Source organism: Gymnoscopelus microlampas (genome assembly GCF_963454915.1).
Source record: "Gymnoscopelus microlampas genome assembly, chromosome: 1".
Lineage (NCBI taxonomy): Eukaryota > Metazoa > Chordata > Actinopteri > Myctophiformes > Myctophidae > Gymnoscopelus > Gymnoscopelus microlampas.
The window spans coordinates 31,702,728-31,719,218 of record NC_139962.1 but is presented as its reverse complement, the minus strand read 5'-3'; the positions used below and the strand labels follow the sequence as shown (position 1 = coordinate 31,719,218).

General features: G+C 42.3%; 1 protein-coding gene across 1 annotated transcript in view; it reads right to left on the bottom strand.

Moving 5' to 3' along the window:
- Positions 1-4,566: 4,566 nt before the first annotated feature.
- Positions 4,567-16,491, bottom strand: part of igdcc4 (immunoglobulin superfamily, DCC subclass, member 4) — a 175,060-nt gene continuing 163,135 nt past the window's right edge. The window contains exons 16-23 of the mRNA XM_084084298.1: positions 14,511-14,681; positions 12,716-12,850; positions 9,696-9,798; positions 8,392-8,644; positions 7,913-8,041; positions 7,114-7,239; positions 6,233-6,423; positions 4,567-4,911 (exon numbers count right to left, since the gene is read on the bottom strand). Of these exons, the coding sequence (XP_083940424.1) occupies positions 4,590-4,911; positions 6,233-6,423; positions 7,114-7,239; positions 7,913-8,041; positions 8,392-8,644; positions 9,696-9,798; positions 12,716-12,850; positions 14,511-14,681 (1,430 nt within the window). The 3' untranslated portion in view covers positions 4,567-4,589. The remainder of the gene's footprint in view (positions 4,912-6,232; positions 6,424-7,113; positions 7,240-7,912; positions 8,042-8,391; positions 8,645-9,695; positions 9,799-12,715; positions 12,851-14,510; positions 14,682-16,491) is intronic.

The window sequence follows — 16,491 nt, the reverse complement described above, 5'->3', positions numbered from 1 at the left end:
TGAGTATTTCCATTTCTTGATACTTTGTATTCTACTTCGCTACATCTCAGAGGCAAGTGTTGAGGTAAGTATAAAATAGGCTTAAGTGGTTAATGATCAATAATTATAGTCCAATAACATGATATATCGGATTCTGAAATGGACATTCTGCATAATGAGTAACTAACATAATATAATGTTACTCCTTAAATTATATTTTGCTGCAACGACTTTTGTACAAGTATTTAGTCAAGTATCAGAGTATTCCTACATTATGGTATTGATACTTTTGCTTCCACCACCGCGTGCTAAACTTTAAGTATTGCCTAGCTGTTAATGTGTACATATCTGACCCATTACTTCTACTTATAGAAACAGACCATTAGTCTGGAGTTATTCGACAGAAATGATACTGACAGGATCATTTTTCAGAGGTGAAACATCATTTGATGTGTGAAAAGGCAGAAAATTAAATGTGTTTTTGCATCGATTTGATTGAATGTCTGGTGTCAACCAGAACTGATGGACAGTTCAGTGTAATTTAATCAATCTGGGGAGTGGATCTTTTCCAAGACTCAAAAAAAAGGAATCCAGTTCAATGTTCCGTTTGTAGCAGTAGTGGCTCAGTGCCTCTGTCTGATGGCCAAAAGCCTAATATGAGCCTAAATTGATGTTTACCAGTGGTGGAAATTACATTTACTCAAGTATACTCAATTATTTTTTTTAAAAAGCTGATACTTTACTTTTACTCCACTTTGTCAGAGGCAAATGTTGTACTTTTGTATTTTGTTGTGATAAGGACCCCCTTGAAAATAAGATGATACATCTCAAGGGGTTATCCTTTCAATAAAGGTACTATATACTTTTACACCACTATTATTTCACAGCCTTAGTTATTTGTTACTTTGGGTTATTTTGATTATTACTACAAAACATGCATTAACCAATTAAGCCCCATTTAATATGTTGTCCTGTAGATCTGTTATTTTTGGTGTACATTTATGCCAAAACCTTTGTACTTTTACTCAAGTAAAATTTTGAATACAGGACTTTTACTTGTAACAGAGTATTTTTATATTGTGGTATTGCTACTTAAAAGCTCACAACGCGTCGCAGCGTTCGCTGAGCTAATTTTAGCTAACAGACAGAAAAGACACTAGTATTGAGCCCTGGGGGACTCAGGTCAACCATATAGGGTTTAAATGGTTAAGGATCAGAATGAGAAGCGAACTGGTTCCTGGTTCAAAGTGCAGCACCTGGCAGAATGGCTGTTGGGTGGCTATGGACACACCTGGAAGCAAATCACCACCTCTAATCAGCAGAGGTGGAAAGTAACCACTGTAGGTATACAGGTACTTCGTTGCTGTCCAACAGAAACCTTTTATCTCCATATTCTACATTTTTGCGTTTTTTTTTTTAGCTTGTAGATCTGCTACTTTTGCTGCTTTTGAATTTGAATCCTGAACAGTAACAGTTTTGGACATATGAGGTTTCCACCCGACAGAGACGACTTCTTCCACCTACTGCTCTAATGGTTTTTACCCACATACACAGTTAAAATCCTCAGTGTTACAGAGTGTAACATTTGTTGGGGGTTAATTTTAGTTCTTTGTTTATTGTTTTTACATTTTTTTTTTATTGAGATGTAACCACTTTCAACCTGGGGGATGTCTCTAGTCTGGGGCCGTCATTATAGGCAGAAAATATAGAACACAAATGTTCAATATTATTCTAAAATGTTCAATATATTAAAACAAGTTTAAATTTTGTTTTGTCAAAGTAGAGACAATTGCTGACCTAAACTATTTATTTTGGTATTTGCCATAAAATGATGTATAAATTAGGGCTTAAGTGGTTAAATGAACACTGAGGACTGTGTACATAAATCAATCAATACCAACCATGGACATGTGAAGAGCTTTGTTCCAACAGAGAGATATCCACCCACTGAAAGAAGGGACACCAGCATTTACACAAATGTCCGATGGAAGTATAGTTAAAATAATCATACAAATTAAATAAAAACAAAGCAGAAGTTCCAGTACTTTTGAGTGTTGCACCTGAAGTCATTCACAAAATGATTTACATTCAACTACGAACTAGATCTGCAATTAATGGTTCCACTCTCCACGATAACAGTTTTAGAGAAATTGCTTGACGTCTGGTGAGGAGTTTGTTGGATACATGTGTTGTACCACTATGTTTACCCTTCATGTTGTGTTTTTACAACGTGTTTCCTACTTGTACGGAATAGAATCATCTATTAAATATACAGAGGTGATAAACATGCCTAGAATAATTAGGCACTTGAGACCCCCATGCTCCAGTCAGGAAATGTGTGTTTATATAATCGCTGTTGGGCACAAATGTATCTTTCTGAGTTTCGCGCTTCGTCTCAAAAGTTGCGTAAATCTCCAAGCCGACAAGCTAGTGAGCTTGTAGATCTGCTATGTCCGCTATACTTTTGGAAAATTTGGAAAAGTGAATGTGGTCGAGTGTGTCTGTGGGTTTCCTAAATATATTTCACCAATTAAAAGTATAAACAAAGAGCTTGTGACTACATAATAACTACATTGGATCAATTGAAACACGTACTTTCTTCCCATTTCCTGAAAAGTTACATGTTTTGGACATACAAGGTTTCTGCCCGACAGCGACGATATGGCTGTGTGTGAAAGAAAACAGACAGTTATGTGAGTGCATTAACATTGCATGTACGTGTGTGTGTGTGTGTGTGTGTGTGTGTGTGTGTGTGTGTGTGTGTGTGTGTGTGTGTGTGTGTGTGTGTGTGTGTGTGTTGACCCTGAGACAGCAGGAGGCTGGAGAGAGACACAGTCGTTCTGCACTCTCAGAGTGTGTAGATAATGTTTTTTTGTTTTTTTTTAAGGCTTACTCCTCAGTGCCGGAGCAAATTAGCATCCGTTCAACGACGCTCAGGGGAGACCAACTTGGCCTATACTGTTCCACTCCTCTCGTTCACGCTGATGACTTGGCCACCCACGGGTGCACATTTAACCCTCTGGTGTACATTGCTTCGGGGACACAAGTGTCGAGCAGGGGAATTAGCCTATGAGAAAGAGAACGTGACGTCACACCGTTTGAAAATACTAGCGGCGAACCCAGGCGGCAAGGAAGCTCCGTTGCATTTGAAGCCAAGGAAGTGCAGTTCCCATTAATGGCCCAGCAGGAGTCGCTGTTTCCACTCCTGCTGGCTGCAGAAGCATTAACACTCCATTAAAGTGAATGAGGTTTCATTACCTTAGTAAACATTTTCATAAATACTTTATGTTTTCAATGGCTAATTTAAAGTATTTTTTTCAATTATCATGATATGCGTTTAATAAATTATGCAATTATTATAAAGTAGGGAATGCTTCTAGGGTTTCTACTGGTTCTCCCGCCCTCGCTGCCCTTCCAGCCAATAGCATTAATTTACGGTTGCTTTTTGGGGCTGGAAGTTCCAAGATGGTGGATTTGAATTCGCCGAAAAAGTGGCTTCAAAACGGGTCTGTAGAAAGTAGCCAATGGGTGACGTCACCGTTCTATGGGCGAACCTCGCAAAATGGATGGGGGGGGGGGCATGTTGTGAGGTGCTGCACCTTCTTCTTGATGTCCCTGATGCATAAACCAGGCTTAAAGTAACACCCGGGGTATTCCTGTTCCCCAGTGAAACCAGGGGCGTCATTTTGGGGGGGTGGGAACTAAAGTAATAATAACCACTTAAGACCTTGCTTAAGCCCAAGCAGATCTACATCTGCTATTTGTTATTATTTTATATCGAACAATTTCGAACAATATCGAACATGTTTGGAAAATTATGAATCATTTTAATATTCTGTTCTGGGGGTCCCTGGTAAATATATATATATATATCATTTTGGGGGTCCTTGACGTGAAAAAGTTTGAGAACCACTGCTATAGGGGAGTGGCAATTGCCATCCCGTGCAGGACCCTGAATGACGCCCCTGAGCGAAACCGAACCCACGACACGGCAGGAAACAGTCACCTTACAATCTGCTTCCATCTCGTTAGCCGTAAGTCAAATATGACCCCCCCCCTGTTGGGTCCAATATGACCCCCTGTTTTGGGTCAAATATGACCCCCCTGTTGGGCAAGGAAACAAAAGCCCAAAAAGGAACATACTGTCAACTATGCAAGAGAATGCATACCCATATATACTCTAGCACTAAAAAATATATATACTGTATATACACACGTTATGAAACAATGGATTCAAAGTACCTATAAAAACTCAGCAAGGAAGAGAACAGAAATCAGTCTAATACAAGTGGTTCTCAAAGTGTGGGGTACAGGGACCCTCATGGTTCCTTGAGGGGGGGGGGGGGGTCCAGGTCTGTGACTCTTGAGAGTGTACAAATGGGCGCTTATCGTCCATTTGGATCCATTTGTACACTCTCAGAGCTATGGGGGAAGGGGGGGGGGGTCCTTGAAATTAAAACATTTGAGAACCAATGGTCTAATATATATATAGTGTGTGTGTGTGCGTGTGTGCGTGTGTGTGTGTGTGTGTGTGTGTGTGTGTGTGTGTGTGTGTGTGTGTGTGTGTGTGTGTGTGTGTGTGTGTGTGTGTTCGGGGACACTGCAGGAGGCTATGGGCACAGGTAACTGTGTGCTGCTGAGGTAGAATGTACAAGGCCGGAGCTGACAAAGGGGGTTGGGGTCAGGGGGGGAAGCCCAGAGGAGGAGATGGTGGGGGCGGGCTTCCCCTGTGGCGGCGGCGGCGCCGCCGTGGAGGAGGAGGAGGGGCAGTGTCTGGACTCCCCGTTTTCCAGGGGCTCCGGCCTCAGCTCCGGGCGTCGCCGGGGGGTCCTGGGCGAGTGGAAGCCGTTGGTCAGCAGGGGTCCGACCATCATGGCCTCCAGCTGGACGTCTGCTGCCATCGGCTGGGGGGACGTCACGCCTTCCAGCTCCCTGCAAGGTTGGTAGAGTCAACTATAAGACCGGTGGTGGAAAAAAACACTAATGTCAACCTGTAGCTGTAGTTTCTATTAGCTTGGAATCCCCATTGATCAGTGGTGGAAAAAGTAGGCTACTCACATACAAGTAAGATTCCGGAATTCAAAAGCTACTTGAGTAAAAGTACAAAAGTATTGGTAACAAAATGTACTTAAAGTACCAAAAGTAGAAAGTACTCATTATTCAGAATGTCCCATTTCACACGTTTTCAAATGTATAAAAATAATTTTCAAATGGCCAACATGTATACTAGGCTGAAGTGGTTAATGTATATTTTGTAATAATTATCAAAATCGTAGAAGTAGAGTAGAAGTACTCTAGTAGAAGTAAAAGTTTTGAAAAGTAAAAATACCTCAAAATTGTACTTAAAGGACGACTTCACCCATTTTCAACCTGTCTTCGTATAACTGGTCCTCACTAATGCTCATGATAAAATGGTACATTTTTTCCTACTCAGTCTGTGTTTCATAGGAGGGCTGTGGACAGTCCAGAAACCCGTCTACCAGTGACATCATCGTTAGGGTTTTTATTTTTTCAACAAGATTTCAATTTTTTTTTGCCAGACCCAAGGGGTCGGGCTTACATGAGGCTTTTGTTTTCTCCATACATGGGCATGGTCACCCCCCTTTTGTCATAGAAGGGACATAGAAGGGACACACGTCATGCGAAGCCCGGCCATACAGATTTCAACCACTAGGGGTCTGGCAGTACCAGGTCTCCTGGTTCCCTTGTTTATTTAGATTTGCATTAACGCAAGAACAATGGCTTCTATTATTGCATTGCAACTTTCCAGGAATACAAAGCCTGCAGTTTCTATTAGCTTGGATTCCCCATCGATGATGTCACTGGTCGATGATGTCACTGGTCTGAACTGTCCACAGCCCTCCTCTGAGACACGGACTGAGTAGAAAATGTTTTTACCATTTTATCATGAGCATTAGTAAGGACCTATTATATGAAGATAGGTTGAAAATGGGTGAAGTTGTCCTTTAAGTACAGTACTTAAGTAAATGTACTTATTTACTTTCCACCACTGCCATTGATGATGTTATTGGTAGGCAGGTTTCTGAACTGCCCTTAGCCCACCAATGACACACGGTGTGAGTAGATGGAAAATTGTGCCATCATAATAATGAGGATTACACTAAAACGAAACAAGGAAACCCACTTAAAAAAAGAAAACTAATCAAAACTAACTGAAATTGATCAAGAAGAGGTCAAAATGAAACAAACAAACAGACAAAAAAACTGATGAAAAATCCAAAACGATATTAACCTTGGCTCCCTGCTGTGATTGGCCAGCAGCTTCACAGGGAGGGAAGCGTAGGGGCTCGGTGACAGCGTTTTGAAAGTGTCCTCGTCCTGTGGCGGCGCCGGCGGGCCAGACGGGACGCTGGGGGAATACTGAGCGTCCGCTGGCAACGAAGGTCCCCTGATGCTGTCCCCCGACGACCCGCCTCCGTAGGGCTGTGTCACAATCAGGACATTTCATTCTCATACAATTGTGATTAAACGATTGAATTGTGTTTTTGATATTGATCATCGGAAAACACATACGCGCACGAGCAAGCGCGCACGCACACGCACGCACGCGCACACGCGCACACGCACACACGCACACACGCACACACACACACACACACACACACGCGCGCGCATCCTACTATGTCCAAAAATGTTACTTTTCAGGATTCAAATTCAAAAACATGTTTGGGTCCCGGACCAATGTCATCATCATGAGTCATGAGTAAATATCAGTTTTTTTCATTTTTCTTACATTTGAAAAAATATTATTTCAAAAGTAAAAAAAAAACTTTTTTCAAGAGAATTTCATGAATTAAAAAAAGAAATCAAAGAAATTCCATGAATTAAAAAAACGACGCCAATGACGTATTTTGACGCATGGTGTATTTTCAGTTTTTACGCTAGATGGTGCTCTTTGCTAACTCCCAGTGAAGCAGTGAAGGAGGAAATCACATTTAGGGTCATTTAAACTACTGTGGCTTTTGTGAGCACTCCAAACAGTTTTTAAGTTGCTTGATTCAGACCCCCTTCCTATACAAACCCTATGCCTATTCCTATGCTTAAACCTAACCCTCAAAACCATGTCCACCTGGGCGAAACATCAGGAAAAGAGAGAGTCTGTGACAGGCCTACCCCTCCATTGACGCTACCCGCCTCCTCTTTCTCCCTGGTGGGGTCTGTCGTCAGCTCTGTGTGAACTATGACCTCTGCCTCCACCTGGTTACTGCACAGCGACGAACACAGATGGTCGTCTGAGTCCTGCAACACAGCAACAATGTTAGGCCTGCAACAGTTAATCAAACTAATCAATGTAATTGATCGAGTAGATCAAATAATCGATTAATAATTGATCCCGATTTTGGGGGATGTCATTGTAGGCGAAACGTTACTGTTGCACGTTGATATACGTACTCTACACCAGTTTGCTGCTTTTGTTCAAGTTTTGGCAATAATGATCTGTCCCTCAGAAGTGAACCAGCAAACCTTTGAGAACTTTCCAACAATCAATCCCAATTTTGGATGTTGGCATGTCTTTATAGGTGAAAATCTTGTTCCCCTATAATTTTGAGTTTGACTATTTTTGCATGACACCGTTGTGCGACAAACATATTGTCTCTGTTGGGTGGAACCAAATTCAAAAACAGCAGAAGCTTGTTTCACGTTTCGTCGTTTCGCACCACGTTTCAAGCTTGCGGATCTGCTATTTTTCATACTTTTGTGCGACGCTGTAGTTGTGTAGTATGATCAAGTAGGGCATTCATTTACGAAAAAACTAAACAATTTTAATATGGAGATAAGAGGTTTCTGCCCGACAGCGACGATATGCTGATTATTTATAAAAGTACGCTCTCAATTATTCCATTAATCGAAAAAGCAATCGATAGAGTAAACGGCTTAGAAAACAGTGGATAGTTGCAGCACCAACCATTACCTTGTCATGAGCTGTAGTTAACACGTGCAGAGCTCCATTGGTGACCGTGGGAGACTCCTCTGTGATGGTGTCTCTGTAGGTTGTGATTCTGTTGGCCCAGTTCCGGCTCACTGAGCCATTCCACACTGTCTGGTAGAGAAAAGCACACACAAGACAAAGCACAGAGGCAACCCTGAATCACGCTGGGAAGTGTACAGTAAGTATGAAGAATATCAGTGTCTTCTACAAATGTTTTGTTTTAATGCCTGGCCAGTGTGACGTGACATGGTGACTGAATTTACCTCGTAGAGATCAATAAAGATCTGTCTGTCTGTCTGTCTGTGTATCTATCTATCTATGTACGTATCTATCTATCTATGTACGTATCTATCTATCTATCTATCTACCTACCTACCTACCTATCTACCTAGCCATCCACCCCTAGGCCATGAGGGGTACGTGTGGTGATGGAAACAACCCAGTTTCTGCACCACACTAACCTTGGGTTCAGGTGCAGGGCCATCCTCCCCGGCCTCTGGACTGGTGCTGCTGGCCATCAGACTCTGCTGCTCTGAGGTTTCTGCTGGAGGTTGGCAAGGCTCCTGGCATCCAGCCTGGCATCCAGAGGGCATGAGGGTCTCCAGCTCGTGGCAGTCGTTGCCCTCTGGCTCCGGGACAGGAAGCGACCGGCCCCCTCCTCCTCGTCTGTACTGGGGGGTCAGAGCTGCCGAGTCCAGCCCCCCGCTCACCGCCCTGCTCAGAGGAGTGATTGAGAGAGAGAGAGAGAGAGAGAGAGCGAGAGCGAGAGAGAGAGGAAGAATGTACACCAGTGGTCCAACCTTTTCATGTCATGGGCCCAAATTTATATGGATTTGGCTGCTGAGCCCCCCATCATCTCAACAAATAGTTTGTGCTGGGGACCTCCAGAAGGAAAGATTTGAGTTAAAAATGTTTGCTTTAAATATATATATATATATATATATATATATATATATATATATATATATATATATATATATATATTCAAATATATGAAGACATTTTCAAGATTTTTCACAAATAGCAGATCTACAAGCTATATATCTGTTCTTTTTGAAGAGCCAAAGTATAAAGAATTTCAAAAATGATTCCTATTTTTTTCTAATAATTTTCAAAAATATTTCCAAACCGATCTACAAGCTGCAACAGCGTGTCACATCACAGCACGTGCGTCTTACTTAAAGGACGACTTCACCGCTTTTCAACCTATCTTCATAAAATAGGTCCTCACTAATACTCATGATAAAATGGTACCATTTTTTCCTACTCGGTCTGTGTCTCAGAGGAGGGCTGTGGACAGTTCAGATTCCCGTCTACCAGTGACATCATCAATGGGGAATCCAAGCTAATAGAAACTGCAGGCTTTCTATTCCTGGAAAGTTGCAATGTAATAAAAGAAGCCATTGTTCTCGTGTTAATAAAAATCAAAATAAAAAATGTGAAATCTTGTTGGAAAAAAAAATCATGCCTAACGATGATGGCACTGGTAGACGGGTTTCTGGACTGTCCACAGCCCTCCCATGAGACACAGACCAAGTAGAAAAAAATGCTAGCATTTTATCATGAGTATTAGTGAGGACCTATTATATGAAGATAGGTTGAAAAGCGGTGAAGTCGTCCTTTAAAATATGTCGTTTTGAAATTGAAACGTTGGGCATACCAACCGGTTTTGTCTGCCGGGTTGGTAAGACAAACCGGTTGGCATATTAAGTCAACATTTCATTTTCAAAACGACATCTTTTTCAAAACATGATCATTACCATACCTGGCCTTGCCGTTGCGGAAGCTAAAACACATGCAGAGGAGGATGCACAACAGGCCCAGACACACGCCAACTATGATCCCCGTCACGGCATGGATGTCCAGCTCTGTGCAAAACACAAGAAAACATGGCACCGTAACCCATTAAGACCTATGGCCCATTCTACAAATACCTTCTAAATAAGGAGTTCTCACTCCAGATCACTCCTAACACTTTTGCAGTTCAAAATTATTCAACATTTTTCAAACACTTTCAAGATTTTGCGGAAATGTTCAAAAATAGCAGATGTACAAGGTTTCCACCCGACAGAGACGATAAAATAAATCAGGATCGAGGCTGACAAGACATGACTGAAATGGTGAAAGAAGAGTGTCTGGTCCGATGCACATGATAGCTCACACGTGTCCAGCAAGACGCGTGTCCTGTTAAAGTGTCCTTCATGTTGATACTGAGCCCTTGACTCCTTAATTCTTGTTAATGTACAGTGTCATTTAGATGACAATTCTTTTTATGTTTGGTCATTCACATTACATGGAGGAACCAGTGGTTTTGACGGCACCTTTAACTTGGTATCTATAAATTCAAGGGCTCTCCGTACGTGTGTGTGTGTGTGTGTGTGTGTGTGTGTGTGTGTGTGTGTGTGTGTGTGTGTGTGTGTGTGTGTGTGTGTGTGTGTGTGTGTGTGTGTGTGTGTGTGTGTGTGTGTGTGTGTGTGTGTGTGTGTGGCTATGTATGTATGTACTGTATGTATGTATGTAAGTATGTATACCATGCATACTGTCTGTCTCTCCTTCACATATCTTGAGAACCATTCATCCGATCGACTTCACACTTGGCAGGTGTGTTGTTGAGGACCCAAGGGAACGCAGTGGCATGTGCAAAGTCGATGGGATGAGCGGTTCTGAAAAAAAGCTGCAAGCAGCCATACCGCCGTTCTGGACAACGCTGCACACGGCCCTGCCCGGTGGCCAACCATGGGAACACGCTTCCAATGGCCGAAAGGGCATTGTATAAGTACATTCATTTAACAACAATGTATCCATACCCTAGGTGGGGTTGGCGAAAAAGGGTTACAAAATCGAGGGATAAAAATGATAGGTAAACAATGTATGCTATAGTGACTTCCAATACGTCCCTGTGCTTTTCTTACTTCTTACTGCAACAGTTGATTATAAAAGATAATCGCTTATGATAAAATAAGTACATTTAGTCAAGTACTGTACTTAAGTAGAATTTTGAGGTATTTTTACTTTACCGGAGTATTTCCGATTTTCTGTACTTTTACTTCTACCCCATTACATTTCAGAGACACAAATATTGTACATTTACTCCACTACAATTAGTTCAAAACTTTAGTTACTAGTTACTTTGCAGATATAAATTATGTTATATATGTTTAATGATACATTATAAAACACACATGAACCACTTTAGCCCTATATTATACCTAGGCTATTCACAACCACTTCCACCACTGGAGGGAACGGTAGTTGCAGCCCTAATTACCTGTACACCCCCCCCCCCCCCCTCCCCCAACATTCAACAGGAGGGAGGTACAAAGCTGCAGACTTCATTGATATTCAGTTGTGAGACAGTATGTTTGGCAGTCTGGCTGTGCGTGCGTGCGTGCGTGCGTGCGTGCGTGTGTGTGTGTGTGAGGAGACTAGAGGAGGAGGAACAGATGGTGAGAGAGCTCTCCCTCGCCCACCGGCCCACCCATGCTTGCCTCCGGGGCTCGTCTCATTCACACCGCTCACTGGCACCATGCGACCAAAATAAACCAAAAAAGCTGCTTCCCAGGCCAGGCCACGCAGTTCACAGCCAGCATCAGTTCACACCAGTACTGTAGAATAACTAAGTACATTTAGTTGGTGAAACTTCTTATCTCCATATTCTAACTTTTTGTGTTTTTTCATAAATGAATGCCCAGGCCTACTTGATCACGCTACAGTGTCACACAAAATAATACAAAATAGCAGATCTGTTGACTAATGAGCTTGTCGATCTGCTATTTTTGCTACTCTTTGAATTTGAATCCTGAAAAGTAACAGTTTTGGACATAATAGAGACACACGGGGACTACAAAATTTCACGCCCACAATTGAGACAGCGCACGATGAACTGCAGCTGTCAATGCGATCCCTATGAGAGGATATGAGAGTTAGCCTACTTTTAAAATGATCCTACATGAACTGGAGACGATATAGAGTTGAATAAAAATATGTTTCCAAATGTATAGAGTGTCTTTATCAACATATCTTCTTGTTTTCTCAATAGTTTATGTGTTTCACATTTAATTTAACACTTGAATGGGTTACCCATAATGTTAACACAGCAGAGGGGAGACGGCAGACTGACAAGTAGTCGCATTTCAATGACATCCCTGTCTTTACGAGCACCGAGCACCGACTTTGAAGATCATCCCAGTCCCAGTGTTCATGTCTATATTTTGAACATCTCATACAGTAGACTTATATTAATTTTCTAACTACCGCAGAGCTCCGACGGTACATGTCAAAAATGAAAACGTGTGGGTTTACCGTTGTTGTATTAACTTGCCAGAATGTAAGTTGGGGAAATAACCCAACTAAATGGAGGAGTGACATATCCCGACATTTTCAACTACTTAGTGAATTCTTCAGGTTAGTATTTATACAAATAGTCTTGCAAGATGCTGTTTGGATAATTGTCCAAAATAAATAGCCTATAAAAATTATACATGAGAGACCCAACGTGTCCCCAAAGTGTCAATGGACTGTGGTGCTCTCAGATGGTCCGGGAGGGCATTCCACACTCGGGGAGCAGCTGAGCAGAAGGCCCGATCGCATTGACAGCTGCAGTACATTGTTCTAACGGACCTCGCGTGGGTGCACTGTCTCAATTGTGTGAAATTTGTAGTTCCCGTGTGTCTCTATGAGGTTTCCACCAACGACAGACAAGGTTAACCTGTGAGTGAGCGGACAGCATTTGGAATCAGCCAAGGCCGTGCTCCTCCTGCCCTGAACCACAGGTAAGATGCTCACCGTATCTGTCAGGGGCGGTGTGGACATCCTTGACGGGGGAGTAGGGTCCCTGGCCCACCTCCGTGGAGGCGCCCATCTTGAAGAAGTAGCGGCTGCCACTGGACAACCCCTGGACCTCCACACTGGTCACGCTCCCTGAGAGAGAGAGAGAGAGAGAGAGAGAGAGATGAAACCCACAAAGTCAAGTGAAAGATGACAGACAAGGAGAGACCGTCACATGGGAGCAGTGGTTCTCAATGTGGGGTTTGGGGACCCCCTTCCTTGAGGGGGTTCCTGGGGGTCCCTAACAAAATGTGTTAACCCATTCAAACCGGGAACGTATCACGTATCATCATGACGTATCATGTCATTTTTTGATGTCTTTGGCTATTCAAAAATAACAGATATACAAGCTCATAGCGTGGCACAGAGTACTATGAGCTTGTAGATCTGCTATTTTTTTTTCCTTTTTTTAAGCGATTTGTACTCAAATCTTTGCTTCGGGGGATTCTACAAATGTCTTCTAAATCCTAACAGTTAAAAAAAAAAGAATGTTGCTACAGTATATCAGTTCTCAAAAATGTTCATGTCAAGGACCTCGGCCGTGGACCCCCATCTCAAAAAAGTTTTGTTCCAGGGACCCCCAGAAGCAAAGATTTTAGTTAAAAATGTTCGCTTTAAAAAATATATACACATATTCAAAGATTTGCACAAAATTCATGTTTTGTGATTCATGATTTTTCAAAAATATTTTTGAATAGCCAAAGAAATCTGAAATGACACAGATGCTTTCCCTGTCCTAAAGGGTTAATGTAGCATAACAAAATCACTTTAAACCTATATACAGCGGCTATTTGAAAATAGCTGATCTTTCAATTGGCTTCCTTGATTTCCCTGAGGAGTTTCAAAACAATTACGGCAGAAGACCTCATCACCGCTGTTCCTGTTTTAGCCCCTTAACAAAAAGGTATTGCCTCTTTTATTGTTTTATTGCATTCGTAATTTTGTATTTTTATTTAACCTAGATGAGTATTTTGGGTAGTCTGTCTGTAGTCATATGTCTGTCTTTTTGTGTGAAATTGTGTAACTTATCTGCCTCTTGGCCAGTTCATTCTGGTAGAAAATAGACTCATGTCTCAATCATTTTACTGGTTGGATAAAGGTTACGGTTACATCGTCTCTGTCGGGTAGAAACCTCATATGTCCATAACAGTTACTTTTCAGGATTCAAATTCAAAAGCATCAAAAGTATTAGATCTACAAGCTCAACTGCTACTTTTGATGCTTTTGTGTGACACTGTATTATGTAGGGAGTTAATTTACATAAAAAAACACAAAAACTTAGAATATGGAGATAAGAGCATTCTGCACGACAGCAACACACTATTATTACAAAACTTACATCAAGCACTTCAGCCCTATATACATTTCGCCCATTTGAAAATATCCGAGCTCACAATGCGTCGCAGTGCGACGCATTGTGAGCTTGAAGATCTGCTATTTTCAAAAGATTGTTATACATTTGAAAACTTGAAATGGGACATTCTGCATAATGAGCCCTTTACATTTACATTTTGATGCCAATACTTTTGTACTTTTGCACATTTACAGTACATTTTGAATTCCGGACTTTTACTTGTAACACACTATTTCTATATTGCAATATTATTCTATATTACTTTTGCTTAAGTAAAAAAATGTAGTACTTTTTCCACCACTGCTAAAGATTTAGCTTATTTAGTCTGTCTGTCTGTCTGTCTGTCTGTCTGTCTGTGGTCAAAGAGCTATAACAGTGCAGATCACAACCAGCGCTCACCATCCTGGGTCAGGCTGGTCCACAGATGCTCAGGCTGGCTGAGGTTGCCGCTGTACAGGATCCTGTAGCCCACGATGATACCGTTGGGCTCCAGCGGGGGGCGCCAGCTCACCAGCACAGAGGAGGAGTCCAGTGCACTGAGCTGCACCTCCTCTGGGGCCGTGGAGGGTCCTGTGTGTGTGTGTGGGAGAGAGGGAAATGACACCTTTCTGAGGACTCTGACAGGGCTCATGGACACACACACACACGCTTATATTACTACGGTATACTTGTGAAAACATCAACATTTTAGGACGTGAATTTTATCAATGGGAAAGAAAAGACACCGTTCTGGGGCTTTGACGCGCGTGCAAACACAAACGCGCGTGCGCGCGCGCGCACACACACACACACACACACACACACACACACACACACACACACACACACACACACACACACACACACACACACACACACACACACACACACACACACACACACACACACACACACACACACACACACACACACACACACACACACACACACACACACACACACGCGTTGTATTACAATACTTGTGAGAACGTTTGAGGACGTGACATTTTATCAATGCCGTGTTTACACTATTTTTGCCACTTTATGTGAGCTTGACACAGGCACGCAACTAGGTATATAAATCAGGTGTATAACTCCAACCCCAACCCCTAAATCTAACCTCTAAATCAGGGGTCTTCAACAGGGGGTCCGGGACCCCTAGGGGGTCCTCAGAGATACTGCAGGGGGTCCGCCAAATCATTGTGTGATAGGGACTTTTTACATTAACCACTTGAACCCTATTCTGGGGGGAACATTAGCCAAAAATAGCAGATCTACAAGCTCACAACGCGTCACAGACGCGTTGTGAGCTTGTAGATTAGCTATTTTCGGCGAAGAGGTTTAGCCAAATTGAGGGTTTAAGTCGTTAATGTCTGAAAACACACATTTAACATGAATCCAATACGTAGTGGGGGGGTCCCTGCTTCATCTCTCGCTCAGCTAAGGGGTTCTTGGCCTGAAAAACATTGAAGACCCCTGCTCTATAATGCCTACTCCTCTAACTCCCAACCTGAATCTTTTCCAAATTGTGTAAGCCTGACTCCACAAATATCATATTTTTAAACCATAAAACCGCCATTTCTCTTGATGGTCCCTCACAATGTTCTCAAATGCTACTATAGTTGTGGGGACATTTGGAGCACCTTCTTTCCTGTGGGAAGGAAAGGACAGGGGAGGAGCAGGGGAGGGGGGGGGGGGTAAGGGGAGGGAGGCCAGTAATTAGCCCACAAATGAGGTACAACAGCTGGGAACCCATCTGGGGCCTGCAGGTCCCTGCCACCTGGGGACTGGAGATGGGGAGGGTGGATACTAGGGGCGGGGGGGGGGGGGGCAATGGTGGTAAAAGTACTCAAAAAAGTAAAAGTATCAATACGGCAATGTAGAAATACATAATATAAATGTTACAAGTGAAAGTCCGGAATTCAACATTTACTTGAGTAAAAGTACAAAGGCATTGGTATCAAAATGTACTTAAAAGTACCAAAAGTAGAGGGTACTCATTATGCAGAAGGTCCCATTTCACAAGTTTTCAAACGTATACAAATCCTTTGAAAAGAGCAGATCCGCAAGCTCACAACGCGTCGTATCGCGGCGCATTGTGAGCTTTTGGATCGGCTATTTTCAAATGGCCGAAAAAGCTAAAGTGGTTAGTGAGTTTTGTAATAATAATCAAAATCTATGTCTAAGTAACTAGTAAGTCATCTTTTCAAATAATTATAGTGGAGTAAAAAGTACAATATTTGCCTCTGAGATGTAGTGGAGTAGAAGTAAAAGTATTTAAAATGGCAAACACTCCAGTAAAGCAAAACATCCTCAAAAGTGTACTTAAGTACAGTATTTGAGTAAATGTACTTATGTACTTAAGTTACTTTACACCATGGTTGGGGGGGGGGGGGGCTCA